The 26,502-nt window shown below is 43.2% G+C and overlaps 1 protein-coding gene across 1 annotated transcript in view; it reads left to right on the forward strand.

Annotated features, from left to right (window-relative positions):
* Positions 1-6,285: 6,285 nt before the first annotated feature.
* The window catches only part of STX18 (syntaxin 18), a 116,482-nt gene continuing 96,265 nt past the window's right edge, over positions 6,286-26,502 (forward strand). Inside the window, exon 1 of the mRNA XM_025887183.2 lies at positions 6,286-6,528. Within this exon, the coding sequence (XP_025742968.1) occupies positions 6,361-6,528 (168 nt within the window). The 5' untranslated portion in view covers positions 6,286-6,360. The remainder of the gene's footprint in view (positions 6,529-26,502) is intronic.

The following is a 26,502-nucleotide window of genomic DNA, read 5'->3' on the forward strand; positions in this document are numbered from 1 at the left end:
ATTAAATCCCTTTAAAAAGAGAGGATTTTTGCAGTAGTCTGACTCCTCAGACATTGACCCCTCTATGTCTGACCACTTCAAAAAGGCAACTGCCCCAGAAGGCTCTGCCTGATTGATTTCCAAAAAGGACAGAGATCCTTCACTGCTGGAACATAATATAGTAAGTGCTGCGAGCTGACCCGGACCAGATGGAGGCCTCATTCAACTGCATGCTCACAGACTGACTTGGAGTCTGGTTCATTAGCTTCCTACCCTCTGTTCTATCTTGCTCGTTGTGTGACTTGTCTTGTGTTTTGCTTTGTGTGATGTGTAAGAAGCCAAGCTAAACATATGGTGAAACACCATTGAATTTGGAATCCTGAACCTGCTTTATGATCATGTTAACTTTTCTTTATGATTGAATAAAGCTGGCATTGTAGAAAGACACAACTGGTGTGTGTGTCTTCATAGCATGCTCATGACAAAGAGCTTCTGGGAGAAATCTCCCCCTTTTTTTTAAATTTTCATTTTATTGTGGTAAGAACACTTAACATGAGATCTATCCTCTTAATAGATTATTAAGTGTAAACACAGTATTGTTAACCTTAGGCACAATGTTGTACATTCATCTTGCTTAACTGAAACTTTATATCCATCAGTCAGCAACTCCTCATTCCTCCCCCGACCCCCCCGACCCCCCGCCCCTGGCAACCATTATTCTACTCTCTCCTTCTCTCTGACTATTTTAGATACCTCATATAAGTGGAATCATGCAGTATTTGTCCTTCTGCAAATGGCTTATTTCACATAACATAATGTCTTCCAGGTTCATCCATGTTCTTGCATATTGCAGGTTTTCCTTCTTGTTTAAGTATTAATACTATTCCATCGTACATATACACCATAATTTTTGATCCATTCATCTGTTAATGGACATTTAGGTTCCTTCCAAATCTGGGCTATTGTAAATAATGCTGCTATGAAGGTGGAAGTACAGCTATCTCTTTGAGCTCCTGATTTCAATTACATATACACAGAAATGGGATATATACACAGAAATGGGATTGCTGGATTATATGGTAGTTCTTTTTTTTCCTTAAGATTTTTTTTATTTTTTTATTTTTTAAAGATTTTATTTATTTATTTGAGAGAGAGAATGAGAGAGAGAGAGAGAGAGAGAGAGCACATGAGAGGGGGGAGGGTCAGAGGGAGAAGTAGTCTCCCTGTTGAGCAGGGAGCCCAATGCAGGACTCGATCCAAGGACTCCAGGACCATGACCTGAGCCGAAGGCAGTCACTTAACCAACTGAGCCACCCAGGCGCCCTTTTTTTCTTAAGATTTTAAGGATTGATTTTTTATTTATTAGAGAGAGAGAAAGAGACAGAGAAAGCATGAGTGGGGGGGGAGGGGCAGAGGCAGAGGGAGAAGCACACTCCCTGCTGAGCAGGGTACCTGATGTGGGGCTTGATCCCAGCACCCCAGGATCATGACCTGAGCCGAAGGCAGCTGCTTAACCAACTGAGCCACCCAGGTGCCTCCCCCCTTTTAAAAAAGATTTTATTTATTTATTTTAGAAAGAGAGAGAGAGAGCCTCGAGCAGGGGGAGGAGCAGAGGGAGAGGGTGAGGGAAATAATCTCTAGCAGACTCCAAGCTGAGTCTAACCCGGGGCTCAATCCCAGGACCCTGAGATCATGACCTGAACTGAAACCAAGAGTTGGACGCTCAACTGACTGAGCTGCCCAGGCACCCCTATGGTAGTTCTATTTTTAATTTTTTGATTTCCAAAGTGGTGTCACCAATTTATATTCCCATCAGCACCATGCAAAGGTTCCATTTTCTCCAGCACCCTGGAGAAGGAGAATAATAAAACTATTAAATTTCCTTACTACTATTAGCTACATTCATTCTTAAGAACAAAAGTTTATTCTTTGAGATTCCCATCCCTAAAGTCATGGTCCTTTCTAAAGCCCATGAGAAAAAAATATTTTTTCAGTGAATTTCTTTTTTTATATCTTTTTTTTAAAAGATTTTATTTATTTATTCATGAGAGACAGAGAGAGAGGCAGAGGGAGAAGCAGGCTCCCAAGGAGCAGGGAGCCCCATGCGGGACTTGATCCCAGGACCTGGGAATCATGACCTGAGCCGAAGGCAGATGCTCAACCATCTGAGCCACCCAGGCGCCCAGTGAATTTCTTTTTTAAGTCCACTTCCTAATTTGAAAATATATGTTCTTCAGTCCTCTCCTCTTTCAGTGTGAATTCTACCATGGCCTGGCCAATCCTCCAGGGTTTCTGTTAGTCTAACACTATTGATTAGATCTAGATGTGATCTAGTAGTCCTCTCCACATTTTACCCACTGGAAGATAACGTTGTCCAGGAAGGTAAGTGAAGAATGCGTGTATCAATCAGGATAGGCTATTTATGCTGCAGTAACAGCAAACCACAAATCTCCATAGACAATAAGAACAAAGGTTGACTTCTCATTGCCAGCACACATCCTTGGTTGGCTGTACTCCATGTCATCTTTGCTCAGGGACCTAGGCTCATGAAACATTGGAACACAATGGCTTGTTGTGGCAGAGGGAAAAGAGAGCACAGTGAACCACACGTTATCTCCTAAATTTGTAACACATGTCACTTTTCATGGGGAAGAGGAATCACCTGGCCAAGATAGTCATCAATATATCCAGGAAGTATAATCCTCTCCTAGGGAGGGGCCATGAATAATGAACAATAAAACACACTTCTACAGAGGCTCTCCAGGCACTATATATTGTGGCAAGTCCATGATCCTGTGGACCCCAAAACTCTGGTCTCCCCATACTACCCTGCAAGAATTCACACTCCATACAGCAAATGCCTGCTTACCATCTTTCCTCACTTAGTGGGGCTATAAAACCAACCTCTCTAGTGGATGTAACAATGACAAAAATCTCAGTGGCTAACAAGAGAATTCTATTTCTCATACATAGCATAACTGTCATGGGTTGGGCATTTGGATGTGCAATATACCCTCTTTTTGATGGAGGCTGCATTTAATGACTTCTGAGTCCCCAAGAGATTCTATGATGTGTATGGATGGTGCTGTTATAGGAAGCTACATTCAGGGACTCCAGTATGTCTTGATGTGGGAAACAAAGGCAGAAGAAAAATTATTAAATTTCCTTACTACCTACAGCCCATTGACAAGTCTTTGAAACAGGCAGAGTGACATTTCTCTAGGGACTCAACTGCCTCAATGTTAATACTTTGCTAAGGGCAAAAGTCAATCCTAGCTTGACCGCACCCTCCTCCCGCCCCCCCAGGACCCTGTAAGTCTACTTCAACTTAAAAAATTCCTTTGGAAACTTCCTTTATCTCTAACCCCCGCCCAGATACATGTTGGTAATCATCCCCCAAGCATATGGCCCACCAATATACATCTGAACGGTCTCATGACTAAGGTTTTATTAGATGGTAATAAATGACCTTTTCCCAACAATAGCTAGCCCCCTCAAGGTCCTGGAAACCTTGTTTTCAAAATTCCTGAGACTTAGGGATATCCCTAACCCCCTCCCAACTTGAAAGTATATAATGGGCCACTCCTCATGACCCCATTGCAACTCTCTGCCCACAGGTCCTGTCCCCATGCAATCACCTTTTTGCACCAAAGATGTCTCAAGAATTCTTTCTTGGCTGTCGGCTTCAAACCCTAATAATGTCTTTCCTACATCACATAGCACATCTGTCATGGGTTGGGCATTTGAATGTGCAATATACGCTCTTTCTGATGGAGGCTGCATTTAATGACTTCTGTGCGTCCCCAAAAGATTCTATGATGTGTACATCTATCCTGATTGTATGGAGGGTGCTGTTATAGGGAGCTACATTCAGGGACTCCAATATGTCTTACCGGGTTTTTTGTTTTTGTTTTTTTTAAAGAGAAAAGTTCCTGGCCTAATGAATGAAACATTATTACTTATGAAACATAGTGTATGTACTACATCAAACTGGACAGTTTGTAGTTCATTCCCATGACATTCTGTTCTTGTGCCCCTCAGCTCTATGGGGTTTCAAATAGGTATTGTTAACCTGAAGTCACTTTGCTCTTTGAAGTTAAAAGAGCAAAAATACCAGAAACAGAAAACCCCAGCGAAATATCATAGCCTGTGGTCTGTGGGCAGCCCAATAGCTTCCTCAAGATCTCTGCGACTTTTCTAGTAATTTTATGCACTTGTAGTCACTTGTGTTTTTAGTGCCTGATGTTTTGAGCTCACTTTGGTGTCATCTCCAAAATCTTCTTTGCTCTTGCAGATGCAGACAGAAAACTTAGACCTTTGTCCCCACCTTTTTACCCCCAAAACCAACTGCCCCCAACACAGGACTCATACAAGGCAGTACTCACTGAAGGTCTGGTACTGTAGCTCAGCCCCCTCCCACTTGAAAACCTTTCCCAAGGAACTACTTTTTCCTTTCCTGGCCTCCCTTTAGGATTCTGGTTTCCCCAGCTTTCCCCTAATTCAATCCCGTTCACTTTATTATGCAGAGAGATTTGATTCTCTTTCCTTCAACTCTGCCCCAGGCCTGCCTTTGCATAGCCAAAGATTCATTAATGTCTCCATAAAAACAAAGGGCCATTTATGCAATACAGAATCACTGGCAGAGATTTAGTAATTTCTTTCTCATTTTCTCTTACTACGTGGGTGTAAGAAAGCTGTGTGGACATTTATTTTCCTCATACAGGAAGGCTCAAGTAGCTACAGTTTAGGTTTTAAATAACATTTTCCCTCCTCCTTTCAGGTACATATGATATCTATTTCTCATAAACTTATTGGAAACAAACTTTTGGTCGCAGAACTCCTTTACACTCTTAAAAATTATTGAGAACCCTAAACAAACTTTGTTTATATGTTTATCTATTTATATTTACATTAGAAATTAAAACCAAAACCTAAAATATTCATTTAAAAACAAAAATAGGGGCGCCTGGGCGGCTCAGTTGGTTGAGCGACTGCCTTCGGCTCAGGTCATGATCTCAGGGTCCTGGGATCAAGCCCCGCATCGGGCTCCCTGCTCGGCCAGAAGCCTGCTTCTCCCTCTCCCACTCCCCTTGCTTGTGTTCCCTCTCTCGCTGTCTCTGTGTCAAATAAATAAATAAAATCTTTAAAAAAAAAACAAAAATAATTCCATTACTTATTAACACAAATGAAATCCTTTTGTGAAAAAAATACATTTCAGAAACAAACTTAGTGCGAATGGCACGGTTTTACATTTTTTGCAGAACTCTTTAAAGTCTGGCTTAATATAAGACAGCTGTTCTGCATCCAGCATATTTGCAATGTCACAAGTCACACGGCTTCTGGAAAACTCAACTGTGTACAACTTGTGAGAGAATGATAGTGAAAGGCAGGGAGCATCTTGGTGTCACGAAGATAATTTTTATCTTGCTGACCACGCTTTGCCAACTGCTGTTTTACCGCATTCTAGTTGTGCAGCCTCTTTAGAAAGAAAAACAAAGCAACGAGAAGGTGAATTAAAGCTGAGCCTTGAGTCAAAAGGTAGAAAGAACTCATTGGCTAACTTGCGGTTAATTTGAATTACTACGACTTAAGAGGGTATTTAAAAACTGTACATCAAGGATGAACAGAAACCGGGGGCACTCTTCTGCCCTTGTCTTCGTCTGATCAGTTCCGCCTCATCTTTCAAATCTGCCTTCTCTGCGTGATACCTCCTCTATTGTACTCTTCCCCATCATAAATAATAACAAGAATGGTAACAGTGTTCTTATTATCAATGGTAAATTTTATTGGCCACTGCGAGCCAAGCAACGCCAAAACACTTTACACGCGTTACCGCCTTCGATTGTCACAATAACCCTGAGGAAGGTGTTGCCTTAATTTTACAGATCAGGTGGCTGTAGGCTGAAAAATAAAGGTCTTTGGCCTCCGGCTCTGTGCCTCGCACATCTGCTCTACCCTAGCACTTCTTGCACCCAGGTGGTCAACGTCCACGTGCTTCTGTCCTTCAAAAGGTGAGTCCTGGAGGTCAAGGGTCGCCTCCAGTGCACCCCACTCGCCGTGCCTAGGAAGTGGGAGAGCCAAAAGAGGGGAGCCAGCCTGCTGGCTTCCCCACTTTCTTGCTCCCCAGGCCCACACGCCCCAAGCGGGACCTCTACCCGAGGCCAAGCCCTTCGAGGTTTGCCGGGAGGAGAACGGGGCTGAGGCCGGAACCTTTCTCCTCTCGCCGCTGTCATCCCGCGGAGGTCGGAACCTTTCTTCTCGCGTCGCGTTGGCGGCGGAAGCGTGCGGAACCGGAACGGTCCTCCAGCGGCCGGGCGCACGCCGCGGTCGCAAGCTGCTGACGTGGGCCGGCCGGGAAGTGGACCGGGGGTGTGGGTCGCTATGGCGGTGGATATCACGCTGCTGTTCCGGGCCAGCGTCAAGACCGTGAAGACGCGCAACAAAGCGCTGGGAGTGGCAGTGGGCGGCGGGGTCGATGGCAGCCGCGACGAGCTGTTTCGCCGGAGCCCCCGGCCCAAGGGCGACTTCTCCAGCCGGGCGCGGGAAGTGGTGAGCTGGTTGCTATGGAAACGGCGGGCGGGCGAGGGGGGCGGACCCGCGACATGGACCCTAGAGCCCGAACCGGCCCCTGTCCCGTATTCACTGTGTGAAGGAATAACTTGGAGGATAAAGTGGTCCGAAGTGGGGACAGGGGAGTTGGTACCAGGGAGCCTCCAGCTGTCTTGGGAAAGGAACAGCTTTATTTCGGGGAATGGGAACACATTTGGGGGAAGTCCAGAATTTCTTGTCCGCAGAATTTTTGGGCCGCTTGGCGAGGTATTGAGGTCGCCGTCACTGCAGACTTGAACGTCGGGGAAACTTCCCCACAGGCCTTTGCTTTTCTGTCTCAGCACTGACCACAGTGTATTTGCCTCTTCTGTTTACTTGTTTTGTCTCCCTCCCCCTCCCACTCCCCCCTTCCCGGGCTCAGTGAGATCAAAGATCATATTCACCTGACCTCTCCCTTCCGCTTGCCTCCTGCTATATAGGTTCAGGGCCCTTGCTGGGGATCAGTAGGTCTTGAGACTGGTTTAGGGTAATCTTTCCCAAACACTGTGTGTTATTGTCTTCTAAACTGCTTTCTGTTCCCTGAACACAGTAGGCTTTCGTTCAGGAGAGCAGGGAACTCTTTCAGGACAGGAACAGTGCAGGTGTCACCTCAGAACCCCAGGGCCCGACTCATAGCACTGGCCAGTGAATGTTTTTGAATGAATGAAGGAACAGATGGTTGTCTGTTTTCTCCACTGAACAGGAAACTCTCTAAGTGGGGAGAGAATGTTTACCTTGTTCACTTTTGTATCCTTGGCGGCAAGGGTGGATCTAGTATTTGTGGAGCTTGATTGAAGTAAGCTTATACAGTTCTGTCTCTCCTCTTTAAGAAATAAAGATACAAAATCACGGGAAGAGGGTCAGAGCTTTGGAAGGGGCAAGTGAGGGGCCCTGAAACTTAAACTTCATTAATTTCATGGTAAATCTTCTCTTTGGCACGCAGTCCAATGCCTGGTACTTTGTAGGCTTTCAGATAGTTTTCAGTGAATATCTCTATGCACGAATTAAGGTATGGCAATTTGCAGAGGGTATGTGAGGATCAGAAGGGGATTGGACCAGGTGAAGACACTCTGTCCTCAATAAACACCTATTAAACACCTGCCTTCTGTCCAGCACCTTGTTAGAATAACACAATTCAAAAGGAATGGTGGGGGAGACAGTAACAACACGAGTGCCATCCAGCCTCCTAGATAGTGTGTAGGGTACAAAGGTGAATGTGGCCTGTTCTACCTGAGGGCCAAGAAAGGCCTTTTAGAGGCAGTGATGCCTGGAACAAATCTTCAGAGAGGGTGGAGAAAGGCCTCTCAGGCTAAGAGAAGAGTATGCACAAAGGTGTGGAGATAGGTAACTTATGCTCAATTTATATGTACTCAGTGCTTGTCTACCCATTAAATTGCAAACAAATTAGTAATATTTCAGGGTTTTTTTGGAGGAACATTATATTGTCTGAACTACTCCCAAATAATGATGAATATGCCACTTTGCAGTGTTATTGAATTGTTTTGATAAGCATATGAGTGTGGCTGGAATGTGGGAACTTTGCTCTGCTGGTAGACGAATGTTATGTGGTAGAGAGAGCACTGGAGAAGGAGCCAAGAGACCAGGTTGTTGTCTTAACCCTGCAACTATTAGCTGTATGAGGTTATTAAGCAAGTTTTAAGGCCTTAGTTTATTTACCTGTAAATGTTCCCTTTTTCCCCTTCAAACAGCAGAAGACTTTTAAACTGCATTGATCCCATATTTATAGCAGATCAAAGGAGGAGCTTCCCAGGTTGAAATGAGAGGAAAGGAAACTAGGACATTCTCCCTTCACCTCCCCCTAGGTCTGCCCAGGCTCTTGAGGTTCCTCCTGTAGAATTATGGTATGTGAAGGTCACAGTTGTTTGGTTTGGGGAGGTCCCTTTCTAACTCTGAAATCACTTATTTATGAGCACTGTGCTAATTTCGGATCCTATTCTGGAGTAGGGGATATGCAAGTGGTAGAGACAAGAAGCATAGCTGGGATGGCAAGCCTTATGGAGCTTTAGGCCTTAGGCCTTTCCCTGAGTGATAAGAATATGCTTTAGGCTTTTGAATTAATGAGCCTCAGGGGCAGTGACAGGACCCTGGGGTGCTGAATTTCCTGTCACTGGAGGCACTTAATCAGAGGGTTGACTGCTAGTCAGAAATGTTTGAGAAGAACTTTGTACCTTAGTCAGAGGGTTGGATTGCATGCCATTGAAAAGTCAGTTCTGGTATTTGATGATGTGGGTAGGTGCTAAGGCTTGGAGAGTCTGTGAAGTAGGGACATAGGCTGCGTTGTTCAGGACTACTGCCCCTCCTGACATAGGGAAAACATGCATTCTTTTGAGGAATTTTGATTTTTATGTTGTAGTTGCTTTGTGTATTACCTCCTGCTCTTGCAACCATTCCCTCCACACCCTCTCACCCTCAGAAACTGTAGTATAGAGCCGGTGAGGGGTGTCCCGTGCTCTTGCCACAGTCACATGTGTCAGAGGCTGGCTGTTATTTTGTTTGGCCTGGATTCCTTATACATAAAAGTCTGGCCAGTACTAGGAGCACATAGTCTGGTTTGGGGTTAGCTCTCGTCGTCAGACCTGAGGAAATGTAGCAGGTTATAGTAATGCCTTTGGTTGAATGTCTTCCTCGAGGCACACTCACTGTCATTTCTAGGATGCACATTACCTGGTTCAATTCTAGTTCTTCTCATTCCTCAGTTTGGACAAAGCATATTCCTGATGTCAATTTTCCATCTCACTGTATTGTTGTAGAGGTTTTATTAAGATTAATAAAACTGTGTTGATTTTTAATTTTTCCCCACAGGCTGGTTTCTTCAGCATCATTCCTTTAAATATTTAACTCTTATGCTCAGTTTTGCTGAATTCATGTATACTCAATGCATGTGTACCCATTAAATTACAAACAGTAACAACGTTTTCTATCTTGGGGTGAGGAACTTACTGTATCTGAAAAACTCCAGACAATGACGAGTATGCCACTTTGCAGTGGGAACTGGATTAATTAACTCATTTAGATTGTGCGGTAAATGGGGACCTTGGGAGTGGACAAAGCACAGGGACTTGGATATAGAAGATGTGGATTCAGATCTGGGCTCTGCTACTTAGAAGTGGGTGACTTGGGCAAGTCCTCTTACTGAGTCTCATTTTCCACTTCTGTTGCGTGGCCGTGATCAGACTTTACTGAACTCCTAAGCTAATTATCAGCATCTTCTGAGACTATGTATCATAGAGAACCACACTTACGGTTACTGTTCCCCTTCGCCCCCTACCTTCACCCCATGTAGGCCATTCAGACATTTTCATCAGTGGCTCTCAGCTATATTCCCCAAACCAGTTAGCTTTCCCGTACTTTCCTTCCTTGCTTGAAAAGAGGAACCAAGGAAGTACACAAAGGAATCCGTGAAAATCCTGTGCGGGTGTGCATCGGTAGTGCGGACCGCAGCATTCCTCTGTGAAGGTGACACTCTATCAGCAATGACAAATGTAGCTGTTCCCCTCTCTTCCTCCCTGTGACCGTGGAAGCCAGTGCCAGTTTCCTAGTAGATCTTATGGCTCAGAATCCTTTGCAGCATTGTGGCCTAGGCAGCCATTTATTGGGCCTGGCGGTCAAGTTGAAATCTGCTTCACATCTTGCCTGATGTAGAGTAAAAACAGAATCTGTATGCTTAAACAGAACCATGGACTTTTTTTGTTAAGTACTTAAAAGGATCTCGAGTTCATGTTGTTCAGGTTTCTCATTTTGTAGGTAGGAAAACAAACACCCAGGTAAGTGGAAAGACTTGCTCAGAGTCTTAATAGCTGAGCCATAGGACTGAGCCAGAGGTAGAAGCCAGGTCCTATGACCCTAGTTTAATGTTGTTTATTTCCCACACCTCATCCTGTACCTTTTAAACCAGAAAATCTTTGGCTTTTGAATGGCAGTGAGTTCCTTCTTGAGTGAATATGGAATTCATAACTGGATACTGAATGGGTTTAGAGCAGAAGGACCTGAGTTTGAATGCCTTTTACTGTATGAATTTGAATGCCCTGTACTTACTGTATGGACTTGGGCAAATTACTTAACCTGTTTCCTCCCTTCTAAAATAGAGTAAGAGCAGCCTTAAAAGATTGTTATACAGATGAAATGAGAAAATTATACATGTGCCTGCAGGAGTGTGAATTCTTTGGGTTGCAAGTAACAGTAACCTAATATAAACTAACCTGAGCAAAATGGGACTGTCTTGGCTCATGTAACTGGGAAACACGGGATAGAACTTCCTTCTCCAGCTCTTATCCATAAAACCCAGGAAGGACTCCAGTTGGTTCTGCTTGGATCCTGAGCCCTCATAATGGCCTCAGGGGGGATAAGGTTCTTCCTGTGGCCAAGTCATATGTCCGCCCCAGCAGGTGGCCAAAGGTGGGTTGGATGCTATGATTATCACCTCTCTAGAACCTTGGAGAAGGGAGTGCTCTGTGGAGGAGTAGGCAGTAAGGGTGGGCAGGCAGTACCAACTGAAATGTTCCTAGTGCCTGGCACAATGCCTGACCTGCCTTCCCCTCAGCTGCCTGGTTGTCTTCAGCTCTGTGGGGAAGGGAAAACTAGAATCGTGCAAGTTTGTAGTGACAGGCTTTCAGTGTGGGAGTCTGTGTGGAGGTGCTTCCAGTGTCAGCTCTTTGTTACCTTACTGCTTTATAAAGGTTGCTGAGGCCAGGGAGAGCACCAGGTGGGAAACCAGGACGCTCTGAGCAGCCAGGCTGGGCCCAGGGCAGCAGGAACCAATGAGCGGCCCTGAACAGACCATCAGGAGACCTGTGCTGCAGTGCAAGGTCTGTCACGAAGCGGGCAGGCCACAGAGTCTCTCTGGGCCTCAGTTTCCACTTTGGTTACATGGAGCACTTAGACTATGTAACTGCAGTGATTTCTTGTAAAACAAAGATGATCTGATTCCCTGTCACGTAATAGTGACCCTGGGCTCTGGAAAGTCTATTTTCAGATAAGGCTTGCAGATGAAGTTTTCTTTGTTTATTACACATTGCTTTTGTGAAACCTGAATGTCTTCTATTTATTTTGAGTTTTCAAGGAACTGATTATCTTGAGCTTCTGGCTAAAATTCAAAGTTCTTATAGTGGCCCAAAGCCAGATGCTTTGGTCCTGCTCCCTGTCTGACCTCATCTCCTGCCACCTTCCCCTTGCTCACTCTGTTCCAGCTGCCCTAACCCCTTTGCTTTTCTCCCATGAACGGATAGGTTCCCACCTTAGGACCTTTGTGTTTGTTGTTACCTCTACATGGGACACTTCTTGCCCAGATTCTAAGTGGTTTGATCTTCAGGTCTCTGCTCGAATGCTGCCTCAGTGAGACCTTCCCTGACTGCCCTGTGTAAAGTAGCATCCTTTTCCTGTCCCTCACCCTGCTTTATTCTTTTCATTATCTAACGTATCATGTATCCATTTACTCATGTGTATGTATCCACTGGAATTTGTGCTTTGTGAAGACAAAGACTGTGTGTGGTCCACCACTGAATCCATAGGTTCTAGACAGGGCAGGGACCTAGGTAGTCAATATTGCTTGTCACTTTGCTTTCAGTTTTGGATCTAGTTGATCTCTGTGCAAGGCTCCTTCCAATTCTAGAAATGTGTGATCCTAATATTCCTGAATATTACACAGTATACATTTACACTTAATCCAGTATCTGGAGTAAACATTAAATAGTATCTTTTATTATAAAGATTCAGTTCCTACCTCAAGAAGTTCACAGTCTAGTGGAGAAGCAGACATATAAATAGCACAACTTTCGAGTTGACAACTATTTGAGTGACAGCTGTAACCCTCTCAGCATTGATTCCCCCAGGTCCTCCTTGATTCCTTTGAAATCACATGGTTGACCTTGTGTGCTAGTGTAGGGACCCAGAAGTTGAGCTGGGAGGGACCACCTGGATTATTATCCAGAGTAGCTGGCAAGAGACTTTATTCCAAGGACTGAGTATAAAACTGGGGATTTCAGTCCAGGGAGCATGCTTCTAAGAAGCAGTATCAGGCAGCAGGTGCCAGGGGTCAGTGAGAGGCTGGACACAGGGCCACAGGAATAGATCAGGAAATAATGCAGGTTTAGGATGCAGGCTGCAAACAGAGCATGAGTTCGTTGAATCAGAGAGATTTTTTCTTTTTTAAAACAGAAACCTTATTGCAAATGAGATAAAGAGCAGCTTTGGCTAAGGCTGGAGGGAGGGGGCTAGGAAGAAAGAGATTCGTTAGCCAACCTGTCCCTCTGCCACCCTTTCCCCTTCTCCTTGAGGAGTCCCTTGGGAATCAAACATAGGACTCAGAGACACAGGTTAAAAACAACTGTGTTAATGTTCTCCAAGGCCTCTCTTAGCTTCGTCATACTGTGTTTTTATGGATCATATTAACTGTACTGTAAGCAGAACTCAGTGCTAGAGACTTTCATGGTATTAATAGCCCTCTGTGTGGGTTGCCCTTCTGAGTTTTTTCCAGAACTTATGAAGACTGCAACTTTTAAAATTCTATTTATTTAGTAATTCATTTACTCCATCATCCTGTAAGTATTGAACACCCAATATGTTTCAGGCATTGTGAGCACACAAAAAGCTATGAGACCTATGCCTTGGAAATAGAAATAAAGGATAAATAAATCTCCTTGAGGGGTAGTCAGTGGGAGATCAGCCTGGACTTTGAAGGACAGGAACTGTTCCACCAGACAAAGGAAAGGTGATAAATCACGTTCCTGGCAGAAGGAAGAGTATAAGCAGAGGCACTGATGCACAACAGCAGGGTGATGGGCGGAGCAGAGGCAAGACTGTGGTGGGTGAGCCCTTCTCTGGGCGCGGCCTGGGGGAGGGTCAGAGTGGCAGGAGATAAGGCTTTGTGGGATTGGATAGAGCAGGTGGGCCAGTTTGGCCCAGGGGCCAAGGCTGACCTGCTGCCTACTTTTTGAAAACGAGATCTTCTTGAAATGTGACCACTTTCATTTGTGTACATACAAGCTGTGGATGCTTTTGTGCTAGAGTGGCAGAGTTGTAGTCTGTAGGGGCCTGCGAAGCCTAAAATATTTTCTCTCTGGTCCTATAGAGGGAAAGTTGGCCACCCCTTGGATGAGAGCACCATCAGCAGTGCTACAGAGTTTGGACTTTGTGCTCTGAGCTACACAAGCAGAGGCATGAAAGGATCATATTTGTGATTTAAAATAACCAGCAATATTGAGGGTGGGTTTGGAGTGTAGCCAGACGGACCTAGAAGAGCTAACTAGGAGGCTGTTGCAGGCAGTCAGGAGAAAGCGGTGAACTGGTGGCGGTATGGTTGGACAGGCGTAGATGGATGAAGCAGATGTGCAGGAGGCAGTAATGAGTGGGGTTAGAAAGAGGAAGAAATAGAATAATTCCCAGCTTTCTGGCTGGAAAGTTCTGGTAATAGACTTCACAATAAATTTTTTTTTCAAAGTTAGAGTAGAATGCCAGTTACTCATGCCTTCTTCTTTTGGTTCTAAACAGTAGAGAATACATCCAAGGAGCCTGATGGACATTGGAGTTTTATGAGGACAGCAAGTGGTGGGGGCGCTTGGGTGGCTCAGTCAGTTAAACATCCGACTCTTGATTTTTGGCTCAGGTCATGATCTCATGGGTCGTGGGATCAAGCCCCATGTTGGGCTCCGTACTCGGCTTGGAGTCTGCTTGTCCCTCTCCCTCTGCTCCTCCTACCACTCGAGTTTGCTCTCTCTCTCAAATAAATAAATCTTAAAGAAAAAAAAAGATAGCAAGTGGTGGATAAGTCTCCACTGGCAGTGCTTTTCGGTAAACCTGAATTGGAGAGCATAGCTGGAACCCAGTGGGGTCCTCCCACTTTGTCATATTTCTATATTGCACACCATTGAGTCTACAAAATAGGCACCTGGGACATATGCCCAGCCAATTGCATGGAGATGTGCAGTGGGCCTCACATCCGGCAAAACTCTGGCCTGGGCCTTGTGAGTGAGTCAGGCTCACCAGATTGCAGATGGGGATAGAGACTCACTGGGGCTCTTTTTGATGCCAGGTTCTTGTGCAAAGTTCTGTTCCCCTCAGTTCTGCTTTCTTCATTCTTGAAAGAGACTCGTCTTGGTGGTGGTGATTGTATCACATACTACAGAGGCATGGTGCGCAGGGGTAGTCCGTTGGTTTTCTCCTTCATGCCAAGAAACATCTAGAATGGGTCAAACAGTTCTCTTCTCAGTTTCTAGCTGGCAGGTCACCAGCAGTTCAGTGTATCACCTACTAGGTAGGACAGGGCTGCTGAAATGGGTCCCCCGAGGATGACTTTTTTTTTTTTTTTTAAGATTTTTATTTATTTGACAGAGAGAGACACAGAGAGAGAGGGAACAGAAGCAGGGGGAGTAGGAGAGGGTTAGCGCGAAGCAAGGAGCCCGATGCAGGGCTCAATCCCAGGACCCTGGGATCATGACCTGAGCCGAAGGCAGACGCTTAACGACTGATCCCACCCAGTCTCCCCAAGGATGACATTTTTAATGAATTCTTCCTGTTCAGGGTCTGGCTGTCCCTGATTGAGAACCAGATTTGTCAACATACTGAGGGTAAAACCATCTATCATAACAGATATCAACCAAACTCACATCAACTTGTATAAAAGTTAGTTCATTTATTTTGAACAGTGTAATTAGTACTCAAGAGGTTACAAATTTTGGAAAATCAGTCATTTTGGGGCTTCTCTTATAGGTTAGGAGCTCTGATAAGATATGTACCTGATCTCATTTAACTTTTATCTTTTGGGGAGGATAGAAATACAATATTATTAAGTGATTTTACAGTATTGGTATTATGAATAATATTCTAAGAATAGAATTCATACAAACTTGAGGTTTTGAGGTTTCTTGTTACTGGAAATCCATATGGGCTCCCTCTGGTGGGCAGCGCATCAGTGAAGTCTACAGTGGTTAATTACGGCTTGGTGTTTATGACATACTGGGTTTAAAATTGACTTAAAAAGAGGCCCCTTCAGAACCCATCTAAAAGAAAGCGATTAAACCAGAGGGATGAAAGGATGATGTGTTGAATGAACTTTGTGTTGAATAACTTTGGTATGAAAAGCTTGCAGCACAGTTGTAATTTTAAATTCAGTAGTACTTTTTTCTTCCTGACTTTCAGGTTCTCAAAGTCTGTAACTACTAGAGTTTGCTAGCTCCTCCTTGTCACAATTCCGTGTATGGCTATTTGTCAAAACTCTGTTGCAGCACGTAAGGTATACTTAACCAAGAGAGTGAATCTTTCCATTTCAAACCATTGTACACATTCCTGTTCACTTTTTAGATGGATGATAAGAAAACCCTGGTAAATGAACATTTGCATTTTTACAGTCTAAATAGAACTGACAGACTGCAGCATATCTTGACTCCAGAATTGAGAAAGGAATTAAGAAGCATAGGGTTTGAATTATGAATACTTCTGGACTTTGTCATTAATGAACTATGTGATCTTAGAAAACTCACCTTTTTTTTTTTTTTTTTTTGGTTTGTTTCTCATTTTTTCTTGTTTCTTTGATGAGGGGCTTTGGCTAGATAATCCTTAAGGACCTTTTCAACAGGATGGTTCCAGGATTCAGTACTCTTCTTTTTGAAAGTCCCAGGATATATCTTAAAATGCTTTTTGCAGTGACGACTGCTCAGTGTCTTGTGTCACTTTCGCCTCGAGTTCCTATGTACTCATAATTTTTACCTAGATGAGACAATGAGTTTGTTTTTCAAAGCTGACATTTGGTATGTTTCTTTCTACAAATGCATTTGATTTAATAGTGATTCTCTACTCTTAGAATGGACTATTATCCGCAGGATAGGTTTTTGAAGTTCCCTAATTATTTTAAATCTGACTATAAAAGTAGTAAGTGCTCATTAAACAGAATAAAAAGGAAAATAAAGTTCACAGATAGTACCACTGGCCAGAGATAGCCCCTACTACAGTCTTGGTACATAGCTTCCAGACATTTTTCTTGTTAAAACAAAAAGAATTTTTCTATACTGCTGTTAGGTAGCCCTCTTTTTTTTTTTCTTTTATTGCTTTTTTTTCTTAACAGTATATTGTGAACGTTTTTCTATGTCCATATATATTGTTCTGTGTCACCAATTTATTTGGCTGTGTAGTCATTAAAAATAGTTTCACATAGCGGCGCCTGCCTGGCTCAGTCGGTTAAGTATCTGACTCTTGGTTTTGGCTCAGGTCCTGATCTCAGTCAGGGTCCTGAGATGGAGCCCCACCTTGGGCTGTGCTGGGTGTGGAGCCTGCTTAGGATTCCCTCTCCCCTTCCCCTCCCCCCTTCTCTCTAAGTAGATAAATAGTTTCACATAACTTATTTACCTGAACCCCTACGGAAAGATTTTTGGGCTGCTTTCAGTTTATCACTATTTTAAACAATAATACATTTCACCAAATTTGTTTCAAGTTTATAATCTCCTAAAAAGGTAAAAAATCTATAATTTCACTTGTTTTCTGTTTAATCTTTTCTCAAATATAAAAAAAATTGATGTTCTAATATTGATGAAAGGAAAATTATTCCTATTTTTTTAAGGGTTAAATATATTAGAACTTATTATCAGCGCTGGAAGAGTATAGAAGAGGGGTAGATAATAGTTAGGGGGAGAGTAGTCAGAAAAACTTTTAAGTTGGAGCAGAGCCTTGAAGAGCAAGTGAAATTGAGTAGATGGTGGGTGTGAGGACTTTTTCAGTGACAGGAAACTGGCTGATTGAGCCAGTGGTGCTTCTTTGTGGGCAGTGTGAATTAAATTGGGGGAGGTGCTTTATGGCCTTAGCCCAGAGGCCTCCAGAGCTCTTGTGCAGCATAAATGCACATAAATCAGTGGCCATCCTGTATCTAATTAATGACCACTTAAAATTCAATGAAAACATTTACAGTAGTAACAAAAAGCATTTCTAGAAATAACCTCAATGAGAAATGGACATGTCCCATTTGAAGAAAACTTCAGAATTTCGTGGAGGGATACAGGAGACTTGAATAAACAGAAACACGTATTGTGCACTGGAAGGGAAGAAAAAATGTTGTAAAGACATCAGTTATTCCTAAATTAAGTTGTAGGTTTAGTGCAGCTTTCATCAAAATTGCAACAGAATTCTTTTGAGAGAAACCTGCAAGTGGTCCTGAAATTCACCTAGAAAAAAGGATGCGTGAGATTAATTGTTGAAGAGTGGAAGGGTGTGTGTGTTGGGGCGGGGATACTAGTTTTGCCAGATATTAAAACATTTTAAAGACAAAAAGTATATATGTCTATGGATTGATCAGTGAAGCATATAAGGCCAAGTGTGTGTGTGTAACCTTTTCTTGATAAAAGAGGCATTGTAAATCAGTAAGAAAAAGAAGGTTTATTCAAGATGATTTGGGGATAATTGGTCAGCACTCTGAAAAAATGCTCTGGCTTTTTTTTTGTTGTTCATATCTTACTGTATACACATTAAAATATATTTTTAGATAAACTAAAGATTTCATTGCCAAAGCAAAACTGAAGAAAATAAAAATGAATGTGAATGTTCTGTCTTACAGAAGTAGGAGGTCTTTGAGTTTAAAAACTAACAGCAGTAGTTTTAATAATATTAGCAGTGATGATTTTGATGATGATTGTGGTGGCAACTGTCACAGTTACTTTACGAAGAGACAGCAGTATTCCCAAGTACAGGGAAATTGTTAGGGAAACATGGCACACTGAAGAGGAAGTCATGGCGTGAGAAAAATTGCTTATATTATCACGTTAGGTTAAAAAAGTTACTACCAAAACCAGATATAATTAAAACTATGTATACGAGGGGCGCCTGGATGGCTCCCTTGGTTAAGTGTCCGACTCTGGATTTCGGCTCAGGTGATGATCTCAGGGTCCTGAGATCAAGCCCCGCATCAGGCTCCCCACCAGCAGGGAGTCTCCCTCTCCCTCTGCCCCTCCTAGAATAAATAAATCTTTAAACAAGACAAAATTATGTATACGAAATTGGAAACAACAACAGCAACTCTAGGCATGGAAATAGAGATCAGAAGGGAATACACCACAAGTTAACCGTGGCTGTTTCTGGGAGAGAGGACTCGGGGTGATTTCTTTTTCTGCTTCCATCATCCTGAATTTCTTTAATGAGCACATATTACTTTTGAAATGAAAAGCAAAACAGAAAAAGTGAAACTCCCGCAGATGAGTTTTTCTTTGCTGTGGTAGGAAATAGAGAAGAATTAATATCTTTTGATGAGAAAAGTGTCATGAGTAAGCAGTATCTGATTATATATTAAATGCACAACAGAGGGGGCCCCTATTTAAAGGAAGTCTGCAGTAAAACCTTTTGTAAAGGGAGTAATTTTCCTGTAAGTCAGCTGGATTTTCAATTCCGACTTTCTGAAATCTGAAGCTCTACAAGAAAATCATCCACAAATGTGTGGATGTTTTACCTTTCTGATTGTCATTCCGCAGACTCATCAGCAATAGTAATAGCTACCACTTGTTGAACACCTATTCTTCCTGGCACTGTGCAAAGAGCATTTTCATTTAGTCGACTGTCCTTACGGATGAGGTTCCTTCCCTCATGGAGAAACTGAGGTTCAGAGGGTTCAGTGAGCTGCCCAGGACGATGGGACGGGGACAGTGAGCGTGCCCTGGGTTCCTAGGATGCTGAATGCGCGGCCGTGCACGTGGCGAGCACTGTCCCGGGTCTTGGCATTCCGCAGGCCAGATCACTGGTGATTTTCCCCCCGGCGTGTTGTCCTGTCATCTGCTATCCTCGGGAGCATATTTTGGTCCATAAATCCTATATATTTGAAAGTTCCTGACTCGCTTGTAGGGGAAATACAAACCAAAGTTTTTTTCTTTTTTAATCGACAATTACCCAGTGACCATACGTTTCATATAGGCAGTGTTGTGGTCTGTTTTTGAGGAAAAGGGGAAAAGATTTATGGTTTCAGTTAGTAAAATCGCTGAGAAGGAAGGAGACCCGATTTTTACATTGTAGATATTTGACAAAGTGTTGATTCTGTTTCTTCGTCTGGGGCACTAGTTTGTTATTTTGTGGATTCACTCAATAGTTGGTCCCGTGGAGAACTGCAGAGCCAAGATGCCTTTTCAGAATTACCCAGGTAAGGCAAGGGGTCAGGCCTTTGAAACCGCTGTGGTGGCCAGCCATTGGATGCGGACTTCCCCCAGGGATTTGAACCATAACGTTGGGTGAAGCAGCTTTCCTCCGCTGAGGGCAGTTCCTTAGACAGACTTAGCTGGGAGCCATCGGCAGGCAGTTCTGGAAGCTGGGGGAATGAGGGCTTCGATCCTGAAGGCATAGTTCTGCCACACTACCTTTTAGGGTTGTTGTGAGGATTGAAGGAGTTACTGTAGGTAAAGCTGTTGGCACTGTAGCTGGTACGTTATAGATTCTCATTCAACGGCAACTGCTTTATTACCAGCTCCTATTGCTTGAGTATCTGCCTATGAGTAAGGAAGGCATTTAGATTGCTATATAGGATAGATGAGAGAGACTTTGATTTGGCCATCAAATGCTTACACTCTAGAAGGGGGCATTCATTCATTCATTCAATAAATATTTCTTGAGCATCTAGTGTAGGCTGTGCACTGTTTTTGGTCGTGGGGTGGAGCCAAGTTAAGACAGCATCTCTGCTTTTGTGGAGGTTATATTCTTTTTCTCTCTCTCTCTCTCTTTTTTTAAGATTTATTTATTTATGAGAGAGAGCCTTCATGGGGTGAAGGGCAGAGGGAGAAAGAGAACCCCAAGCAGACTCCACACTGAGTGTGGAGCCCTACATGGGACTCCATCACATGACCCTGAGATCATGACCTGAGCTGAAATCAAGAGTTGGATGCTTAACTGCTTGAGCCACCAGGCGCCCCAGTATTCTAATGGGAAACTTATAGTAAGTAAGTAAATGGATACATGAAATACTTGGGTGATAAGTAAACTAATAAATATAAGACATATTCGTAACTATAGACATCTTTAGTAGAGGAACTTCAAGAATTGAGAGGGTAGAGAGATTACTACTTCTGGGTAGGGTTGAGGGGAGACTTCGTGGAAGAGGTGGGCCTCGTAGATTTTCCACATGTGAAAATGAAGAAATAGGGCTGGAACGTGTGACAAAGGCTCCAAGGTGGGAAAGCCCAGGACCGTAAAATGTATGGAGAAAAGCTCAGTTTAATGGAGGAGTGTGAGAAATAGGTCATGGAGTGTGCCTTGTATTTTCCTTTGGCCCCTCCAGATCCATTCTCTACCCTTTCCATTCTGGTCTTGCCCCAGGAGCCTGATTTTTATGGAGTGCTTGCCTGGGTTTCCTTGTTGCCTGGCTTCTGATTGGGTTCAGCCAGTGGGAGGTCCAACAGGAGATTGGAGGGCTGGAAGGGAGAGGGGTTGGTTTTGGGGTGTGTAGAGGCTTTGCGTCCATAATCCATGACTCGGGATGTCTGCCCACCCTAGGATTTTTTCCTTGTGTCTATCAGGTGTCCTGTGGGGTAGGATGGGGTTCATCAGTAGGCTGGTACCAGCCAGCAATACACAGAATTGCATTGCAACCCCACTGCCTTTCAGGGTCGACCCTGAAAGGCAGTGACAAAGGAATTCCTTCCCATGGATAGACCTTATACAATTCATCTCTACCTTTTTATTTAAGGTGGTTTTCATAGGAGATCTATTTCTCTCTCTCCCCCTTTGTAGCTCAACACTGCAATAGGGAAAAGTCAAGAATTTTAGCCTCAGACAGATTTTCTCTTAGTGATATGGCAGTTCATACTTCTCTTCCAAATATGACCTGAAAGGTTAAAGGTGGTAAATGGCTCTTACGGCATTTTGACTATAAATCTGCACTGGAAGAGAATCTGTAACCCATTATCAGATTCTGCATCAAGCTGCCTTGTCCTTCTCCTGTTTCTGTTTCATTGGAAATGTGTGTTTTTACGCTGTCAATGGACAGTTTACATATCTAATATGCCTAATATTTAAAGGGAATTATATAATGAATACTTGATGTGCAAGCGACTAGTTAAATACTTTAACTCCAAGGGATTCCATTAAAGTAATAAGGAAATTACATTTAATTTTAAATGGTAGAAAGATTTTTTAATGTTATTGCTATTAAGCATGTATTACACACACTCAACCCATTTTTTGCAAATGAATTCCCAAAGCACAATTCATCTTTATACAGGTGGAAAGGAAATATTCTTGCAAAATTTGTAGTTTGATGTCGCCTTCTTAACTGTGGAGAGAAGCATACTTTTCCAAAGAATAGAATGTGATGGTTGATTGGAAACTTTTGGTGTTATGGGCTCTTAGCTCTACCTCTTGAAATAAGAAAATATATATAAATGGGTCCCCAGATGAAGGCGTGGTGGGGTACTTTATAGCCCTAATTGACTCCAGACATAGAGGCTGTGATTTGTAAGCAAGCAGTGACAAGAGGAAGTTAAATCAAAATTAAATTAAGGGAAGGAAGGGAAAAAAAAAAGATATCAAGGAGAGGTGATGAATTTTCTGAAAGCTTCTAAATACTTATCTGTGGGTAAGTGGGAAGTCTGAATATATCTCAGTTATGTCAAAAGATGAAATCTGGAAACATTTCAGTCCTAAAAAAGACCTTCTCTCTTTTTTAAAAGCCTTTTTTTATATTCTTTACTTGGTACAGCTCAGTCAGTATGGGCGTATTTGCTTCTATACTTTTCCATGACTCAAACTGGCAATAAAAATCAGTATCTCCCATGATACACATGGAGTGATATTTTGGGAGGATTGGTTTTTCTGTTTATATTTTGGCATTTTGTCGTTGTTCCAGCTTGTGTAAAGAAAATTCTCGGAATGCAAGCCCACCAGACTCTCATCCACACTGAGCACCATCTTTGCAGGGGTGTCCGTTGGTCTCCCTCTCCCTGGCCTACCCCAGCCAGTTAATTCTCAGGCCCGAGGGGACAGGGACTGTGTTGCACTCCCCGTCACAGCACAGAGCACCGTGCAGAGTTCCACACACATTTGTGAAATGAATTAAGTAAGTTGATGCCTTGGCTTCCTCTTTCTCATCCATTCCACTGCAGCCGTGTGGGTTCAGACCCTCACCGTCTTGAGCCTGAGTTGTGATGCAACTGTACTGAGCCCTCCATCTCCTTTGGAGCCAAGCCACTGGGCTGAAAATGCTGCTTTCATCATGTTACTTTGCTCAGAAGCATTCAGTACTGCTCACTCCCCACACAACAAATTCCTGTTATTTGGCCTGCGTTCAAAGGCCCTTATAAAGCTAGAACTACCCACTTTTCCATTTTTACACCCGATGCTTCCTCGATCATCCCACCAGCTTTAACCAGCCTACTCCATTTACAGCCTTCTCTGCTTTCTTGTCTCCTTGTTTGGCTTCCGCTGTTTCTCTTGCGTGGATGGCTCGCTCCCCTTCACTTACTCAAATTCTCCCCATCTTGAAAGCCACGTTCTCTCCTATAATAGTCTCTTTCTCCTGATTTCAAAGTGTTTGCTGCCATATTACTCATTAAGCAAGGAGTTCTGGCTGTGACAGCCTTCGCGTGACTGTTTTTGTGTTCTCATTTAATTTTTGCATCGTTGCTTAACTTTCCAGGTGCTCTTGTGCTGTCTCACAAACTATATTGCTTACCTTTGGGTGTGGGGGTGGAAAAGGAGAGGTGGGACTCCGATTTGATCCTTCTTTGTATTTCCCGCCGTGGCTCTCATAGCTAGCTACGAGCCCTTGGACAGGGCAGGCACTTCTTAATCATTTCTGTGTTCCCAGGCCTGGCCCACAGTAGGGTTTCAGTACTTGGTATGTGAGTAAATGAATAGAAGGCATTCTCAAATGTGTGTTTACCAGTTTGACTCAAAACTAAATTAATCAACATAGGTGATTTTCCATCTTTTAAAAGCCATAAAAATCCAGTTTTTCATTTAGCCTTTTTTCATCATTAACAGTTCTCCCTCCAGCACTTCTTCCTTTTGCCTGCCTCAGCTTCGTGCTGAAATGTAAATCAATTTCCTCTAATTCTTTTCCCTGTGAAATTGGAGAACAGCTGTTTAGTCACCTCCTTATAAATAACCCTTCACCAAGTTCAGTTGCCTCGAGGACTTGCTTTCTCCAGATTAAATTATCCCACAGCCTTTTCTTTTTCTCATAAAGGCCTTTTTAAAAAGAAGCATTTGTTATTTTTTATTTCTTTTTCTAGCTCTTTATAAAACTTTATTCTTTTCATAAGTGGCCCACAGGCTACGCATACGAGGACCTGCTTAGTGCCGCCTGGGATGGCGGGCACCTTGAGCCTCGCTCTTCCTTGTGTCCGGAGCACCCTGGTCACCGTGTTTATCGCCTGTCAGGTTTAACTTGCTGCTTATTCTCACCCTTTGTTCTGCCTCCTTTTTCTGTGCATTTCTTTATATGTGTAGCTTGATTTCTTCCCATAAACACTAACTTACTGCATCAGCAGCCTTATGGCTACAAGTTAGAACCCAATGCAAATTAGCTGAAATGATCATGGGAAAGTATTGATTTATATCACTGACAAGTCTAGTGGTATGACTTAACCTCTGGCATGGCTGGACCCAGGGGACATAGCAGTGTCACCAAAGGCCTGATTTTTCTCGCTCTCTCTGTTCTGCCATTCATGGTGTTAGCATCTCCCTTAGGGCCCCTCCAAGCTCTTCCTTCATGGTAGCCAAAAAGCTGTACTACTTGCAGACTTAACTTTCCCATACTACTCCATCTGGAGGAAGAGAGAGGCTCTTTCCTTGTAGTATCCATCAGAATCTTGGAATTGACTCATATGCCTATCCTTAAATCCATCCCTGTCTCCAAAGGGAAAGGACATATGCTTAGTTGGTCTACTTAGGACTCAGCCCAGCAGCCGGACCAGTGTCACTTCCACCTGGTACACATAGCTGAGAGGAGAGGAAGAAAGATTTCCAAAGGAAATTTGGGGAGCTATTTCCAGGAGGACAAGAGCTGTGGATGTGGGTGGCCAACAATAAAAATGTACTTTGCATTCAAAATTGTGCCCTTTCATTCTGCCTTAGGTTATTAATATCACTTTAATATCACCTTGAATGGATATTCCTATATCAGGTGTCTCTGAGAATGAATTCTTTATTCACTTACTATTTCCTGAGCATCCAGCATGTGTCACGCGTACAAGTAGGTATTGGGCAAACAAACGTGAGACAATCCCTGAATTGGAGAAACTCATAGTCTAGTGAGAAGACTAACCTAGAGGCAAATAATTAAAGTGTGTTGTAAGAAATGGTGTTATCAAAGTATGTATGGCTACAGAAGTTGAAGTGAAGACCTCTTCACTTGGGAGGGGCTGAAGGGCTTCATAGGAGAGGTGAGTCTTGAAGGATAAAAGGTATTCCTTAGAATGGGAAAGAAAGGGCGTCATCCTAAAGGCCATGGTGAACCATATAACAAGTTTCAGCAGGGGACTGACGTGATCAGGGGTGGATTTTGGAAAGATCCTACTGCTGGCTGTTGGCAAACCCAGTAGAGGTGAGAAGTACCGGCAGCAAGGAGGAAGATCTGTTGAGCAGCCTTCATGTCTAATCAAGATGTGGTAAAGGCCTGAGCCAAGCAGGACAGAAGACAGATGCAAGATCTGTTTGACAGGATTTGGGACTTATTAGATGTAGGAGATGAAAATCAGTGGTTCTAGGTTACTTCAAGGTTTTAATTGTGGGTGACCAGGTGGGTGGTCAAATGTGTTCAGTTTTATAGTTGTTTGAGGTACCTCCTGAACAGCCAAGGGACACGTATTTGTCAGTTGTAAATACAGAAGTGGACCTCAGGAAAGGCTTCTGAGCCCTAGCCAGGGCTGTAGACGGGCAGACATCAGAGTATAGGTGGAGGTTGAGGCCTTAAGGAAGGAGCAAGATTGCCAGAGGGGAATTTTAGATAAGAAGCGGGCCTCAATTGGGAACATTTGAGAGACCGACAGAGGAAGGAGTCAGCGAAGTTAGGCATGTGGGTACCTCCAATAATGGAGCTCTTCTTATCTTGATAAAGTTAATGTCACCTGGGATGGCTTGTGGCATGGTGGTTTTGAGCAGGGACTCTGCACTCTAGTGCCTACTGGTGGGTGACTTGTAGATAAATTATTTAACTTCATTTCCTGATCTATGTAATGGGAATAAAGTGGTGCCTAGTTTTGGAAGATTGAAAGAGTGAAGTACTTTCAAAGTGCCTGGCACATAGGAAATGTGATAAAGTATTTGATAAATAAACACAGAAACTAATAAACACATGTGCATGCTCTGCGTTGTGTATCTCTGTCTCTCTGAGTTCATATATCACTGGCCAGTTAATCCAAAACCCAAAACTAGTCCATTTGGGCTTAAATAATTTATTTGCCTGAAAACTCTTGTGGTTCCAATGCAATAATGCAAGTATCAGACTTCTTGATGGTTTTCCAGATTATTTATTGGATTATTTTTTCTATTGGCTATGAATTTTATCTCTGATTTTGATGCAGGTTTGTTTGTTCCACACGACATATTTCTAAATTGTTCCGATTACCCTGTAGCATACAACGTTCTCTCTCTTTTGTTTTTTTTAACTTTCCTTCCTCAGAGTCATTCCTAAAGTTCTGGAATGCTCTGTTAGTTACTCCCCCGCATTTTGGTCAGTTACTGGCATGTTACTTTTAATCAGGCTGCTTTTCTCATCCATCTGTAGGAATTGGCAATATTTTCAGCTCCTCTCCATTATGGTCAGGAATATGAACTTGCTGTCTTTTCTTCTTCCTCTTCCATTTTCCCACGTAAATGTCTTGAACCACTGATTAGATCTGTGTGCCCACAATAACATAAGCAGGCATGAAGCTTAAATCTGATTTAAAGGAGTATGTACAGAGTCTATTACTCTCTGAAAGTTTTTTTAGAGTCCAGATGAAAATAGAACGGTATTCAGGGTGT

Source organism: Callorhinus ursinus, unplaced genomic scaffold (genome assembly GCF_003265705.2).
Source record: "Callorhinus ursinus isolate GAN/ISIS: 27379988/994484 unplaced genomic scaffold, GSC_fseal_2.0 scaffold4, whole genome shotgun sequence".
Lineage (NCBI taxonomy): Eukaryota > Metazoa > Chordata > Mammalia > Carnivora > Otariidae > Callorhinus > Callorhinus ursinus.